Source organism: Leptosomus discolor, chromosome 2 (genome assembly GCF_034619465.1).
Source record: "Leptosomus discolor isolate bLepDis1 chromosome 2, bLepDis1.hap2, whole genome shotgun sequence".
In the NCBI taxonomy this organism is placed as follows: domain Eukaryota; kingdom Metazoa; phylum Chordata; class Aves; order Leptosomiformes; family Leptosomidae; genus Leptosomus; species Leptosomus discolor.
Window position 1 is genome coordinate 43,784,680 of NC_141392.1, and position 15,912 is coordinate 43,800,591.

The 15,912-nt window shown below is 39.9% G+C and overlaps 1 protein-coding gene across 1 annotated transcript in view; it reads left to right on the plus strand.

Annotated features, from left to right (window-relative positions):
• ARID4B (AT-rich interaction domain 4B) overlaps positions 1-15,912 on the plus strand; it is an 88,013-nt gene that overhangs the window by 23,739 nt on the left and 48,362 nt on the right. Inside the window, exons 2-4 of the mRNA XM_086482351.1 lie at positions 5,734-5,844; positions 10,677-10,742; positions 11,364-11,454. Of these exons, the coding sequence (XP_086338477.1) occupies positions 5,734-5,844; positions 10,677-10,742; positions 11,364-11,454 (268 nt within the window). The remainder of the gene's footprint in view (positions 1-5,733; positions 5,845-10,676; positions 10,743-11,363; positions 11,455-15,912) is intronic.

Genomic DNA, 15,912 nt, shown 5'->3' on the forward strand with positions numbered 1-15,912 from the left:
TAGTTTCTTGACTCAAGAGTCTTGTAGAGTAGATAAATACTGAATTTTGAATGTTTAATACAAGCTGAAGTCCTTGGCTTTTCAAACTTTGTATGTGTGAGAAACAAAGGGAAGGTACAGACCCAGTTTTCTCTTTGCATATTAATCTGAAAGCCATCCTGCAGGCTTTTCTACTAAGCATGTTTGCTATGTTTCTAGATTGAATGCTTAATCTTGTTTTCATGTGGTTTACTTGGAACATCCTGTGTGTGGTGCAGAGGAATATAGATTAGGAGATAGAAATAATATATTCACACACACTGTATTAGACATGCTTACAGGCAGAGGACAACATAAAGCAATTTTATCAGCTGCTGTAAAGCGTGACAGACTTTACAAAGGAATTTGAATATAGTAACGCAGCACAGTTGAAAGAGGAGGTGTGAGGATGATTTCATGCCACGTAGATGGAAAATACCTAAATGTCTAGGAAAACTGGAAAACTAAGGAAAACTAGGGCAAACTAAGGCCTAACAGCCTTAAAAGGTATGTAAAAGCATGATGCTACCATTTTAGATTGCAATGTTAAAATGTTTATTCCAAAGTGCTCTGGAGGGGTCTGTGTGTTTCCTCCCTCACACTTGGAAGACCAGAACTGTTAATACTGATGTAAATACCCAAATTCAGAAGATGTGCAGGTTGTTCTATGATGTGGGCATCTAGCCATTTATCAGTCTTTGCAAGTATAATCAGCTCGAAGGCTGGAGCAGAACCCTTCCAGCAGCCCGCTTTGCCTGCCAAAGAAAATTCAGCCACTGAATTGGTGGAAATTGCTGACTGGTCACCTAGAGACTGCTCCTTATTTAAGTGGTAAACCAGCTTTTCAGCTGCGGTGGCCTGTGCTGCGTATAGAAAGTCCTGCCTGTCCACAGCAGTTGTGAATTGAGATAGCAAAGAAACTATTCATCCTATTTCCATTAATAAACCAAAATTAAGTAGTAGTAGTAGTAGTATGGCAGCTGCCCATTAGTTTGGATTTGCTAACGGGGAGCGCAAACCTGCAGGAAGGCTTTTTCTTTTGATCCCTTCCTGCGCACCCAAGGGAACGCCAGGCGTCGTTACGGTTGTGTTTGGGCTGTCGAGGAGGGCTGTAGAACGCGACACGCGTCTCGGCGCTGTTCCGGAGGGGCGGCCGGCGGCGGATTTACACGGCCGGCGACCGCTGCGGGCGCCTCCGAGGCGGTGCCGGCCGGTTGCCCCGGGCAGGGCGCTGGGAGCCGGGCCTGTCGGTGCCCAGGGGCGGGGGGCGCGGCCCCTGCAGCAGCCGGGCCCGGGAAGCCCTGCGTGCAGCTTTGTCCGGCAATCGCCTTAGGGGGACAAATTTAGTTTAACGGCAATCCGCGCTTAATCTGCCGGAGCCGCGGGCGGGCGGCAGCGCTCGGCGCGGGCAGCCAGAAACTTCTGGCATCTTCCCGGCTCCGGGCCCCTCCTCTTAAAGCGGCAGGGCCCGCCGCGGGGCCGGCCTGCACCCGTGTGTGCCCTGCGGCTCGGGGGCAGGTCCCCCGCGCAACGCGGGGCCCGCCTGCTCTCCCGCCGCCCCCAAGGAGCGGAGCGGAGTCACCCGGGCGCTGCCGGCCTCCAGCAGCCTCGTCAAAGTGGGAGCATCGAGCGGCTCTCGCCGCTGCTGGCGGGCGGTACTCGGCACTCCCGTTCAGCGGCTGCGGGGGAGGCCTCGCCCCAGTCTCTCTCCGAAACAGCCCTTCCGTGCCCTCAGCCTGCCTGTGGCCCCATGCTCCCGGGGGAACGAGGCCTCGGGCACAGCCCTCTGCCGGCTCGCGTGGTCACCCGGCAGAGCCTGCTTCCCTTCTGGTAGCCCGGCCTCAGTCGTTGATGCAAACAAAACAGTCACCCCTCGTGTAAGCCCCTGGCGGGTGGGTGGGTGGGTTTGGTGGGGATCTTGAATACCAGTCTGCTGCCAATAGTTTAAAAAAATAAAATTAAAAAAAAAGGCAATCCAAGATCATCAGCTCCACTTTTCCCCTTCTTCCTGTGTGAACTGAAAGATGCTTCAAGAGACTATGGGAATACGGAAACATTGAGAGAGGAAATCTGGGGTGTAGGTTGAAGCTGTGCTGAATGAAAGAAGTTCATGAACACATTAGAAAAGAAAAACGAAGGATTTTTCCTGCATGTGATGGATGTATTTTTCAGTTTTCCTGTTGAGCGAAAGTTTGTTGATTTGCTATTGCAAAGGTGATTCATACCTACAAATTATAAAGTGCAAGAGATTAAGTTCAGATATAAAATGTAAGTGCAAATGCAGATTACCTTGTTTTAATATGAAATGAAGGCTGAGACTGAAGCCCAGAGATTTGGAGATGGCAAGGTATGAGACTAGAGTGTTGTCTCAAAGTGAAGTCTTTAATAATTTTAAGAAACTCAGAACTTTTTATTGTAGGGTGGTCCAACATTTTGTCTCCCTGTTCCCGTTAAAGACTGTTGCAGTGCTTCTTGTTAAGATAATTTCAACATGCTTGTAATACCTTTTCCAAAATTACTGAATTATGTTCTTAGACTTTATCTGCATTTTAACATACTGTTGGTTGTTTTTTTTTTCTGATAACCTGCACTGAAAAGCAAATAAAAAGTAAAAACATCCTGCCAAAGCATGTAAGAATTAAATAGGCAGGGATACATTCACTCTGAGTGTAAGGAGGTCTATTAAATGACGTAACCACAAAGCAGAGAAGGGATAACAGAAAGGTAAAAATAGCGGTATACTTATTTTTAATCTCTATATAATTTTGGAATTGAATAAAACCTGCTTGAGAACAGGTGACTCATTTAGAGTTGGTGAAAATGACAAAATCATGGTAAGGATTATCTGAAATTAATGCCAGACTTTGATCATTACTGTTTACTTTTCTAGATTTCTTTCTCTGATGCATCACATCTTGCTAGTTGTTTTAACTTACCACTTTCAGCTGATACTATCAGTTAGAATGAAGGAACTATTTTTAAAATTTCAGTTAAGTGATTTTGGAAAAAAAAAAACAAACCCAACAACAAACACTCCACGTAATTTGTGTTTCAATGAAGTAATAAAATTGCAGAAAAATTTCCTGTATGTATCCGCTGAAGTTTTCCTGTGGTTATTTTAAAAAGTATAATGATTTATAGTGGTAATCAAAGAAAAGTATTTCATTAGTACAAATTTTCCTCTCAAAAGACACTCCAGTACTGTATTTTTAGTAAACATATCTACAGTGGTAAGCAAATAGTCCATATGTTCTTTTAAATTACTCTGTTTACAATGGTAAATATTAACTAGTTCCGGTGAAAAGAGTTAGCTATTGTAAAAGTAACTTCAGGAGATTTAGGCTAGGGATTGAAATTAACTTGTGTGGTAGTAACAGAAATCAATTCTTACAGATGTTTGTTCTTCAAATGAATATTCTTTTTGGAAGAAGCTTTTAAAAATAAGCTGGAGAAGTGATAAAGTAATTACTAATATTGGTGATTATACTCTAAAACAGGATTTTAAATTCTTATTAAAGTTTGATTGACTTGCCTGTTCCTCTGCCATGAACTTCCAAGCAGTCAAAGACCAGAGCTTCAGATTGTCTTGGTTTCCAGTGTTGTAGACCTTTTTTTTTTTTTTTTTTCCTAATGTTCAGTAGTAGTGAAGAAAAAGTATTCTTTATTTTCTGTAAGTTAAATTTAACATTATGGGTTGGTCTTTGAAATCATTTATTTGGCTGTACAGGGAGGTATAGACTGATACAACCAGCTCTTGAAGTGTTTGTTTATAGGAGAATTCTAGCTACGTGCATCTGTGTGGACCCATCTGGGATCTGTCTGTCTTGTTAAGGTTATCTCAATACTCCATGGTTTCTTTTAAGTTTGGAAGATCAACTGACATGAAAGACTATCAACATTGTAGTGCTGAAAGAGTTTCTTCACTAAATAGTGGGTGAGAGCAGGAGGGATGCTCCCCTCTTAGACCTTTATTGAAAACATTGCTGCTTTCCCCCCTTCAGATTCATATCATGTGAAGCACTCACTACTTAGTACACTGTACTGAGAGTACTAAGCAAAACCAAGTTTATCACCGCCTGAGTCCCTGTTTCAGCAAGAGAAAAGCATTGCAGCCTGCCTTGAAGGCAAGTACATTTACACTGTTAAGCAAGGAGGGAATGAATTTCAGAATCCCAACGTTCTTGACAGATACCTCGTTAATCTTTGTTGAGTTTTATTGTTGCTAAACCTGGAATAGGAAGAGATACGTGTTCATGGATATACAGCTACTGGAGTAGTATATCCTGCTAGTCTGCTGCAGTCACACACTGTGCATGCAGAGGGAGAAAGAGAGGGAGAGATTCGTTGGAGCATTCGTGTTTCTTATGATCTTAACAAGTGCAGATGGATAACAGTTTTCTAGTCCACTGAAATTTATTCTGTTACCTGAAAATGAGAGGTAGCCTTGAACAGAGTCAAGGTAAAAACATCATTAATACAGAGCTAACCCTGTAGCATCTCATGTCTCCCAGTTTCAAGTTTTGCAAAACTTAGTTTTCTGAAAAATCCCACATGGAAGTGTTCAGGTACATACATGCATGCCTTTACTTCTGATGTACTGGAGCTGGAAACAGCCAGTGGGAATTACCTGATGCTGAATGCAAGTTACCTCAGTATCAAATAGTAGCTCTGAGGCCTGTGAAGGAGATTATCTCTATATTCTTCCCGTAGAGAACCTGGATGTGCCAGAGTTGCCTCTTGTAAGCTGTGTTTGAGTCTGTAGGGATGCAGAAACATGATGTGAGCTTAGTCAAGGGCTTAGGTCTCTCTTCCCAGCTCTTGTTTGGGGCTGCATGGAGGCTTGCAGCTCTTGGAAATGTGCCTCACTCCTGTTGCTTGTCACCCTCTGCCTTCTCTCTTCTGACTCACATTCTATGAAGTGATCGTGAGGTGGTTCAGCTATCTACAATCTCCTCCCCCAGATTTCTCTGCAGAGATTGGGTGAGAGAAGATGGACCTCTTTGGAAGGAACAGAGCCTTCATGAGCTCATGCTGCATATTAATTGGACCCGTGTTCTCCTCCTACCCTCAAAATCACTTATTCCCCTACTCTTTCTATTTCATTCCCTGTTTGGGTGTCACCTCTTCCTCTGTTGCTTGTTAAAGAACCTTGTCTCTTGTCTGGGCACTTCACCCTCATTGTATGTTTATCCTACCATTATTCCTCTACTGTACTCTGCCCCTTGGGCTGCTGTCCTGGTGAGCACCCACCTATATAATTTACTTTATTCAAAAGTGAAAAAGCAAAGTCTCTGCAGAGTTGTTTCACTTACTAATGAAAAATGGACCTTAATTATTTGAGGGAAGTAAACACCAGTGTCTTCATGAGACTTATCAGATCTTAAGGCAATTAAAGGAGAAGATAGAACACTTGGTTGGCCTTCACCATTGCAGTAGAACTGGCCATCTGCTCTGTCTTCAGGTGGTACAGAGGTTGGAGGTTTATGCAGTGCTTGTTGCAGCCAACTGTGGTGTCAGTTTATTATATTTATGTAGTTGTTGTATGAGCTTAGTATTGCATTCCGTGTTTCTACTGCTGTGATATACATATGCTGTCAAGTGAAGTTTTATTGGGCTGTTTTGTAATGCTTTGTCCACAAAAAGCCAGCAAGACCATGACAGCTATATTGCCAGTGGCCAGAAATTAAAAGGCAGTTGTTTTCCTTTCTGTTCCAGGCCATTGATGAGCCTCCCTATCTCACAGTTGGCACCGATGTGAGTGCGAAGTATAGAGGAGCTTTCTGTGAAGCCAAGATCAAGACAGCAAAAAGACTTGTCAAAGTCAAGGTATGTGGTTTTCCTGCATCACTTTTTTGGGGGGAAAATGTCATCAATGTTCAAAATAGCTCAACGTGAAACTTCTTTATAATCTCAAGGCAGCTAAGAGGCTGTCTTTTCCTTGGAGGCTGGCAATGCAGTTTTTGAAATAATAGTAAGCTTACTTTTTGTTGGGAGGGGAGGGGTTCCCCCCCACCCTCACACAATTAAATAAGTTCTGTTTCTTTCACTGCTTTGTCATCTATTTGCATCCAGTATTTGTGCCTTCAGTGCCATAGGCTGACCTTAAAGTAATTGATCAAAATATGGCAAATGTAGGCTTATGTATGGGAAAATGTTGTCAGAAAATAGCTAAAATTCCTCAAGGTAGGTTTAATACAGTTTCTTCAGGAGCACAGGTCACTGCCATTTAGCAGTGGCAACTAGATGATGCTTCAGGAATAAGATGAAACCCTTCTGTCGTTCAGCAAAGACTTGGCATATTGAATCCTTCAGAACAGCAAGCTGGGGATCTCACCTAATCTTTAGGGTGACTAGTTAATGACTGAATAAGCTACATGCAGTACAACTAAAAATTGTGGAGAGGGAATAAGAGGTACATTTTAACATCCTTTGTAAATTTAAAGTATCATTTCTAGAAATAAAGAGAACAATGTTTGAGCTTGTTTTTATTTTATTGTAAGTCTACACTGCAAAATGGCCATATTTCTGTTTAGATAATGTTGCCCCAAAAGCTTCTAATCTGGGAGCAGGTACTATTTTTCTGCTCTGCTTCTTAACATCTTATAGAAATATGACAGAGCAAGGATCAAAAGCACTTACGAAAAATAAATTAGATTGTTGCTCTGCAACAGAGTTATAGTGGCAGCATATTTTTCTTATGTTTACTGTAAATATAAGTGAAAATGTGTGAATTGTGAGTGATTATAACCAGTCATAGAAGAGCCTCCATTATCAACTGTCATGCATTACTTAAATTTGCCCCCATGCTATGGCTGATTTTTGCCTATAGCATGTACGAGGGAGAGAGCAGTCTATCTCCAGAAGCTCTGGTGGGAAGGACTATTGTCACTTACTTGATAATAAAGTTAACTATAATGAGAAGTCTTAAAACTTACATCTTTAAAAAGGCTTTAGAACAAATTAGTGGTCTTTTAATTTCATTAGTCATAATTCTTAACAGCATCAGCTCGTCTATGCTTTACAGCACCATTGAGTTTAAGTGACTAAGTATTGGTATTTAGGCTGTTAAGTATCAGTATTTAAGTACAAGAATTGTATTGTGCATAGATGAGTGAAATCTTAACTCCTTCCAGCTCTTTGGAGGGCTTTCAGCCCTCCTTAGATGGCTGCTTGCACTTAAGGTTGCTTTTCATTGATTAATATTTTCTTACAGGTTTATTACTTGCAGTTCAGTCCTTGCAATGTTTTACAGAAAGATCTTGAAATGAAATGGAATAGAATTTTTACTGGAAGTTGTTTGTGGAGGCTGTCCCTAAAAGCACTGTGGATTCAAGTTTGTGTGTGTGTCTTCGCTGTTACTGTGAAATAAGCTATAAGCTTATTTAAGCCCCAGTACTGTTGTTACTTTGTAGAGTAATGTGATTTGTGGTTGAGGTTTGTTTTGTGTGCGAGTGTAGTAACAGTATCTGTTTACATTGTCTTTCCTCCACCAGGAACATATGTTCCCTAAAGTTTTAGAATTTTTCTCTAAAAATCCTTTCAGCTCTTTCTGGCACATACAGGCTTCCCCCAGTATTAGCTCTAACCGAGATTCTTATTATCAGATGTCCTTTGTCTGGAATTTTGGTAGTTCATCTGCTGCATTTATTTTCCACTTGTTTAACAGTTTCTTCTGGCCCCAATATATTTTATGCCCTAGTCTCCTAGAACTACTAGAGGGAAAGGAAAGTCAGTTATCTTCATAACATCAGTTTTAGTTTGAAGCTTTCATTTAAGTTTTATAACTAGATGTTATGTTGAGAAAAGAGGATAGCAATGAAGTTTTTTCTGTATGGAGTATGTAGTCTTCAGGGAAGTAAAATACATTTAATTGCATCTCCTTTTACCTGCTTTCTTCTGTCAAGTTCTGCTTCCTAGAATATTATGAGGGATACCTTCATAATAACTTTTCCGTCATCAGTATAATTTAATAGCTTCATTCAGTTTAATTTAAGGGCTATATATTTGTCATTTCAGTATCAATAGCTACTGTGTTTCACAGTTTGGCAGTCTTTGGCAGGTTCTGTACATGGTACAGAATTTTACATTAACAATGTAGCCTCATGACACACTTTGTCATGGAAAGCAGTAAAACTTAAGATTTGCCTGTACTTGTGGAAAGTGTTGAAGGCAGTACAAATTTGACTGAAGGGCAAGACTTCCAGTATTAGAAGAGTGGTAGTCTGCTTCATAGGATCCATTATAGCTTTCTTAGAGAGCTGTTTAAGCCAGTTTGTTTTGACAGTGTCTCTTAAAACAATTCACACCGTCATCCACACCCACTTGTATTTGGGCGCCCTCCACAGAAATTTCAGAAGAACCTGTTTTCTGTGTAGGTCTTTATTAAACAGAAACTAGGGAAGCATCTGCTGTATAGAACCTACCAGGACTGTCTTTTCAGGGTGGTGAAGAAAAGGAAATTCCAACTGAATCTAAACAGGTTGATGGTGTGCTGAATGTCTTAATCTTTTGCATGAGACAGAAAAGTTCCACACTGACAAATGCTGTGGGAATTAAAACCCACACTAACAAATGCTGACATCACTTTTCTCAGTTTCAAGAAAGGCCAGTGGTGTCACACCGAGTTTGGAGTTGGAATATTTCTGTTAATAACCAGTGTTTTTTGAGTACATATGTATATCTCAAGAAGCAAAAACTGTTAGTATAAAAAAATTTTCTGCCCCCAAAAAGTCAAAGTGCCAAGGCGTCTTTAAAAAGAAAAAAGCGTTATGGAATACACAGTAGCAATTTACTTTATTTACTTTTATCATAGTACATTGTGGCTGGCTCATGGTTTTAGATAGAGTTTCTTTTTGCTGTAAAAGACATTTAAAATAATTACAAAAAGTAAAGAAAAACAGATGTGTCTAAATCAGAATTGATATACTGGATATTTCACGTGAGCCAAGAGTGACCACATGTTTCAGATTACTTTTCATCTGAACTGAACTTCCGATTTCTAGATAAATCCCCCAAAAGAGAGGAATAAATACTTGTGTCTGTCAGGCTGAAGTTCAGATGGGTAGTCTTTGCTCAAGTAATTCCTAACTGGAATCCTTTGTCTGGCTTTCAGGTTACAAAGTATGATTTTGTCTGTCTGGTGGACAGAAAGTATTTGCCATCAGTAGGTGGATGATGCAGCTCTAGAACAAACAACACTTTCACAGCAACGTGTATTGCTGTGGTTCTAAGATGGACAAGATGACTATTTCATGAAGTAGCATCTGGGAGGCAGTAAAGCATTCTAGTGCATTTGTTCTCTAATCAGCCAGTCCAGGTAGGCTCTCCTTAGCCCTAGTTGTAGGTGCTGTTCTCAGCTGTTTGCTCCTTTCAAGGTCTACAAAACTCCTTAAACTCTCTTTCTGAGGAGACTAAATAGGAGAATTGGTGTTAGAGAACACTGTTGTTCTGAAGGAAATTTTGCTATTGCTGTGTGCTATGGAGAAGCTCTAAACAACAGTGAGAACATACCTTTGGGTACACTCATGAACCAAGTCCTCAGATTTAATGTAGGATTGCTGTAGTTGAGAGTTACTATTACATGGCTGAATCTCATGGTGCATTCTTAGTTATTTTGGATATTAAATAAAACAACATACACTTACACCAAGTGAGTGTGTTCTGGTGAACATTAGAATATCATTTATGTGTGTTAATAAAATGTGCATATGTAAATATAATAAAACGTAATGCCAGAATTTTCTCAGTTTCCCTCAGTTTTGAAACCAGAGTAGAAATGAAACTTGAGGTGTAATTGATAGGAGGATCCTGTGAGTTTCAGTGTGACTGAGTTAATTTTGAGTGAAATGAATGGTGAATATCTGTAGCATCTGATACAGATAGCTTAATCATACGTTTGAATTTCCAGACCATTTTTTTTTCTTTTCTGAGGACAGCATGTGTAGGATTAAAGACATAGCCAGTGAGATGGGAAAATACCTTGAAAATACTTAGGAGATTTGCTTATTCTGGTTTTGAAAGACTGAAAAGTTAGCCGTCTGTATATTTACTTCCAGTTAACTAGCAGCATGTAGGCTAGGCTGGCAGTAACTGAAAGGTTATTTGGGTTGTTCATTTTGCTTAGTTAACAGCAGTGTCCTGTACTTCTTTTGTGTGAGTCTTTCAACTGTGAATGAGGCAAATGCACTTTAATAAGCAAAAGCAAAAAAACCCCATGATATGGGGTTAAATATAGGTGCTAAAACTCTTGGATTTCAGAGCATGGAAATATAAAAGTTTCTTAAATATTTATGCTCAGAACTCTTGAAACTCTTCTTTCTTGGTGTGGTACTAGAGCAATACAAGTCAAATTACTAACAGAACTGCAGAGATCGTTTTGAGCCATTAAATATTGTTGGTAAACTGTTGTTTGTCAGTCAATTGTCAGTTCCTTTAGAGGTAATGGTTCTGTTCTGAAAGATAAAAAATATTTTAGAAGTTTTGACAACTAAGAAATTGTCTCATATTTCTAAAATATGTGAATGAAACAGTTTTCAGCAAGTAGAATGAATATGGTGACTGACTGTAAGATGAGAGTAAGAGAAGGGCCATTGACATCTGCACATGCTTATGCTGCTCAGTTGTATCAAGTGATTGTCAGTTGAATTATATTTTTTTAGGTAACTTTCAGACATGATTCTTCAACAGTGGAAGTGCAGGATGACCACATAAAGGGTCCCTTAAAGGTAATACGTTTGTTTTATATTTTGCTAATGCTTTGAAAAGCATTCTTTTTCAGTATTTGACATAAATGCGTATATGCGATGTGGGGTGAAAGTGGAAGGTTCAATTTATTACACGGGCCAAGTAGGATCTTGAAGCATAAAAGGTAATGCTGCAAAGCTACAGTTAGTATAGCCCATCTTAGGGGGTTAGATGTTAAAAGATGTTAATTTTCTCCTTTGCAGTTAAAGGGGATGCAGCATACAGGCTGATGCAAGCCTCTCTGTTCTTCTTAGCCTTAAAGCTAGGAAATTTGGCTGGCTCTGATTTTTAGTCACTGTTGCTTTGGAAAACTCAGCTGGAGGATTTGATCGGCAAGCTCTTATGCAGGAGAATGACATCACTCAAATTGGTTCTTGTTCCCCACCTGCTGGTAGGAAATAATCAGCTCAGTTAGTTGGCTTATTTTAGAGGAATGAAAGGGAGTTTTGGTGGATACAAATATATTCAAGTGAAACTGGAGAAGTATGTTATATTTAACGTAGAAATAGGTTAGAAATTAACTCTGTTTGCTAAGTACAAAAGTATTAACTTCATTTCCTGTTTCAAAAGATCTCCAGTGCTAAGTGGCTTTTGTATTTTAGGTAGGAACTGTTGTGGAAGTGAAGAATCCGGATGGAACATACCAGGAAGCAGTTATCAACAAATTAACAGATGCAAGTTGGTACACTGTAGGTAAGAGAAATAGTTATGTATTTGAATAAAACTCATGACTTCAAAATAAGCCTATGACCTGGACATGTCTTAAGTATGGTGAGAGACGTGGGTTTTTTTGGAGGTGCTTAGGTATCGAAAGTTTGTATGAAAGAACCCCCAAAACCTAAACTTCTTATTTTGAGTTTTTATGAGAAACTGTACCCCTCACAATGTGAAACTGGCACTGCAAGTAAAGACCTAGTGAATTGCTCTATAACCGGTAACTGCTTCTTAGATACTTCATATACTATTGTTAGATATTCTAAAGCAAACTGTGCTGTCATAGTTCCTTAAAAAAGGAGAAGTGCTTTTAAAACACAAGTTGCAATACTTGTTTTTCCCTATTCTCAGACTTAGCCCTGAGAACAGCTTCTGTAAAAACATAGCTTGTTTTTTAAAGTCTTTTTCTGTTCATTTTCCTTATTTTCTAATGTGACATTTCAGACTTGAGATGATGTATCCGCATTCCCGCAAGCAAATAGAGCTTTTTTTTTTTTCCTTTAAATATTTTTTTAAAGGCTATATGTACATGGTTTTGCTCTCTGATGCCATGTACCAGTAGTTTAATTTGTCTTGGGGAAAACCGGTCAACTCTAGAGTGATAATGTATATTCCATCTGTGCACTGGTAGTCTTAAAGGTACTACAGCAAATGTATTGATTCTTGAGAAACTACATATTCCTCTCCTTGGCAGATAACTAGGACATGGGAAGATGAAGACTAGGTCTTGAAAGAACCTTAGCAAGACTTAGTTGTTTTGTGATATTAAGGGTTGTTATTGATGAAGTTATGTTGAACAACTAGAGAAAGACTAACTTTCCCTAGTCAAGGTCCTTTTAGAAAGGAATGGACCTGGAAGTTTAGCTAAGACCTTCCAGATAAGTGTTGCAGAAAATATATCCATTTTCTTGTTGGAGAAGTAGAATGTATGAGTAAAGGAGAGCCCGGGTTAGGATGGGGTGAAAGATGAGGTATAAAGACAAGAATTAACATTATAGGTAGTGTTTTGATAATTGATGTGGAAGTGGATCAGATATGAGAACTTTTAAGAACAAAATGGTATAGCTAGTGTTAGAACTGTTGTGTGTATATATTTATGCTCCAGAGAAAGTGTGAGGTTAGCAGTTCAGCAAGAAAAATAATGTAGGAGTCCATGCAGATTAAATGTTGAAGGTGGGTGTACTGTAGTTGCAGTCTGTAAATCAAAGGAAATGTCTGTCAAAGATCCTGAACTTGAGAAATAGGAAGAGGAGATGTACGAGTTGAGACTGAAAACCGTATTTTGTAGATAAAAGCGTGTTGACCTTGCAGTCTCAGTAAAAGTATCACAGCTGCTGGCTGTGTAATGCACTTTGAGAGAGAAATGATTCTTGTAGTGGATGATTAGAATAATCTTTGTCAGGAGGGTGAGTGGAATGAGACTGAAATTATCTTTACAGACAGTGATGACTTTGCAGATCTGAGTGAAAGTCCTACTTCAAGGAATAGTTGCCTTTTACCAGATTTCAGAATTAGCACACGTTAACCAGCAGAGTTATCTAATGTTGTCCTAGCACTTGTTGAGAAGTAGGTAATTACTTAACATTGTTACTGATTCTGTGAATAAAATTACTATGATTTGGTCAAAAACTGTGAAGGGACACATAGATCTGAAGTAGGACCTTTCCAGAAGTTGTTACTTAAGACCATTTATGCCACTGGAGCAGTATCATAGAATCACAGAATGGTAGGGGTTGGAAGGGACCTCTGGAGATCATCTAGTCCAACCCCCTTGCTAGAGCAGGTCACACAGGGTCATGTCCAGGCAGCTCCAGGGAAGGAGACTCCACAACCTCCCTGGGCACCGTGTGCCAGTGCTCTGCCACCTTCAGAGTAAAGAAGTTTTTCTTCATGTTGAGGTGGAACTTCCTGTGCTCCAGCTTGTGCCCGTTGCCCCTTGTCCTGACACTGGGCACAGCTGAAAAGAGCCTGGCCCCATCCTCTTGACACCTGCCCTTTAGATATTTGTAAGTGTTGATAAGGTCCCCTCTCAGTCTTCTCTTCTCCAGACTGAAGAGCTCCAGGTCTCTCAGCCTTTCCTCATAGGAGAGATGCTCCAGCCACCTCATCATCTTTGTAGCCCTCTCCAGTAGTTCCTTGTCCCTCTTGAACTGGGGGGCCCAGAACTGGACACAGCACTCCAGAGGTGGCCTCACCAGGGCAGAGTAGAGGGAGGGGAGAACCTCCCTCGACCTGCTGGCTGCACTCTTCTCAATGCACCCCAGGATGCCATTGGCCTTCTTGACCACAAGGGCACATTACTGGCTCATGGCTAACTTGCTGCTCACCAGGACTCCCAGGTCCTTCTCTGCAGAGCTGCTCTCCAGCAGGTCAACCCCCAACCTGTACTGGTGTATATAGAATTTGCCAGCATGTAGTACTGCTGCAGCATGTAGAATTTAGAGGAATAACCATTTTGGGGCTGCTTGAGAACTCTTAACACTAAAGTACAGGCAAGGTTGCTTTAAGAGCATCCCTGTCTGTCTTATATTCATAAGATGTTGTCTGAATAGAGATTGTACCTCAGTTTGTTTATATGTCTTTTTTGGTGCTACTACTTTCCTACCAAAGGAAGATAGGAACTAAATTAAATTAAAAAAAAAACCAGCTGGTATAGGCTTTTAAAATTAGTATAGCACAGTTATATAAATACATGGAAGTGTCCTTAGTTTATTTGCCTCTCCTATAGAAATTCCTCAAAAAGCTCAAGGTATTTCAGTCCTGGTAACTAGATACTGTTTTGTCGTTCATGTAAATGTGTCTTTAGAAAGCTTAAGTCATATTCTCAACATTTAACTCTGTGTTTACTATGAGGAAAACAACATTGTAGGATTATTTGCTTTACTAAAAATGCTTTAGAAAGCTTAAGTCATATTCTCAACATTTAACTCTGTGTTTACTATGAGGAAAACAACATTGTAGGATTATTTGCTTTACTAAAAATGCAGAATGGTGCATGTTCAAAAGTGGGCTTATCACCTTCTGCATTTTTTTGTTATTACATTGCTTTTTCTCAGAATTAAAAGTGGTTTTATTTGCATTAAGTTGCCTCTTTTTTTTTTTCCTTGCAGTTTCAGAATAGGTGTTTTTAAATGCACTACGCTTCTGTACGTCTGCTCAGTAGATTGTTTTGAGGATGTTCCATTAGATTGGAATGTCACATGCATTACAGCTGTATGTGCTGTGCTGGCCACACAAGTCTTTCAAGGAGGTGAAGCTTTTCCTTTGAATGTATTCATGTTATGGAACAAGATTAAGAATCCTTCTGGCAGGGAAGAAGCCACAAGCAGATTACCACATAGGATACATAATGTGGCTACCTACCTAGCTCTGAATGGGTTTACCTCTGTTATAGTCAGCTTATCCCTTCAAGTGGATCGTTTCTTTTTTTTTTTAAATCTCTCATTATGTAAGGAGACTGTGTGTTAATTAACACAAACTGAATTAGGAACCTACTGCCTTCTACTTCACTTAACCAAGGGGGGGCTTCATTGTGTGTTGACCATTTGAGATGCAGCTCCAGATCTGTGTGTCATCTTGTGCAGTTCTTGCTCTTACTCTTTCCAGCAAATTTTGAAGTGACATGGTGCATCTATAACTGTTATTTTATCACTAACAGTACTCAACAATTGCTGTAGTATAAAACACAGACTGGGGAGTGGTAGTCACAAGGGGAAGTTTGTTCATCAACAGTACTGAATTTTATATAGGGATGAAAAAGTCTCAGAACTAGGTAAAAGGTACTTTCGTATCTAATAAATACTAGTCAAGAATTTTTATGTACCTTGTTGCTTTTTGTATATTTTTATTTGAATTAGTGTATGTTGAAAATGGAGTATAGCACCCACTAGCTGAAAGCCAGACGTGGCTGAAAATTGATCTCTCTAACCTTGCCAGGCATCTCTTGCCAGTTGACAGCCATTCTTCTAAGACTTTTTGTGAAAGTGTTTACATATTTTTTTCTACCACATGATTGAATTCTAATGAGACTGACAGAATCAGTCTTGGCAGTACTTTTGATGGACAGAAGAGAAGATTTGAATGAAGGTGAAAGAGACATGTTAAGAAATTGTTGAAACTTCTAACTTAGTATTTCAGTCTAATCTTAGGGTTGTTTCCATGCCCACAAAAGTCTTCAAGGTCACTGTGATGTGGGGACAAGAATAGCATTATCATCGCTGTTGGGAAGGGGAGAGGAGGGTCAGTTCTTGTTTCACTGAGCAGTGCAAGCATAGCCTAAGAGTTAAAACTTGTCACCTAGTTTTCATCCATTAAGTACCTGTAGAAGACTTGACAAAAAGGTTACTTCTTACCTGACCAGTTTATCAGCTTCTGAAGATCCCAGTGTATTTCAGGAAGGATAGAGTATGTAGCTGAAGCCAGCTGTGTCAGGAACTT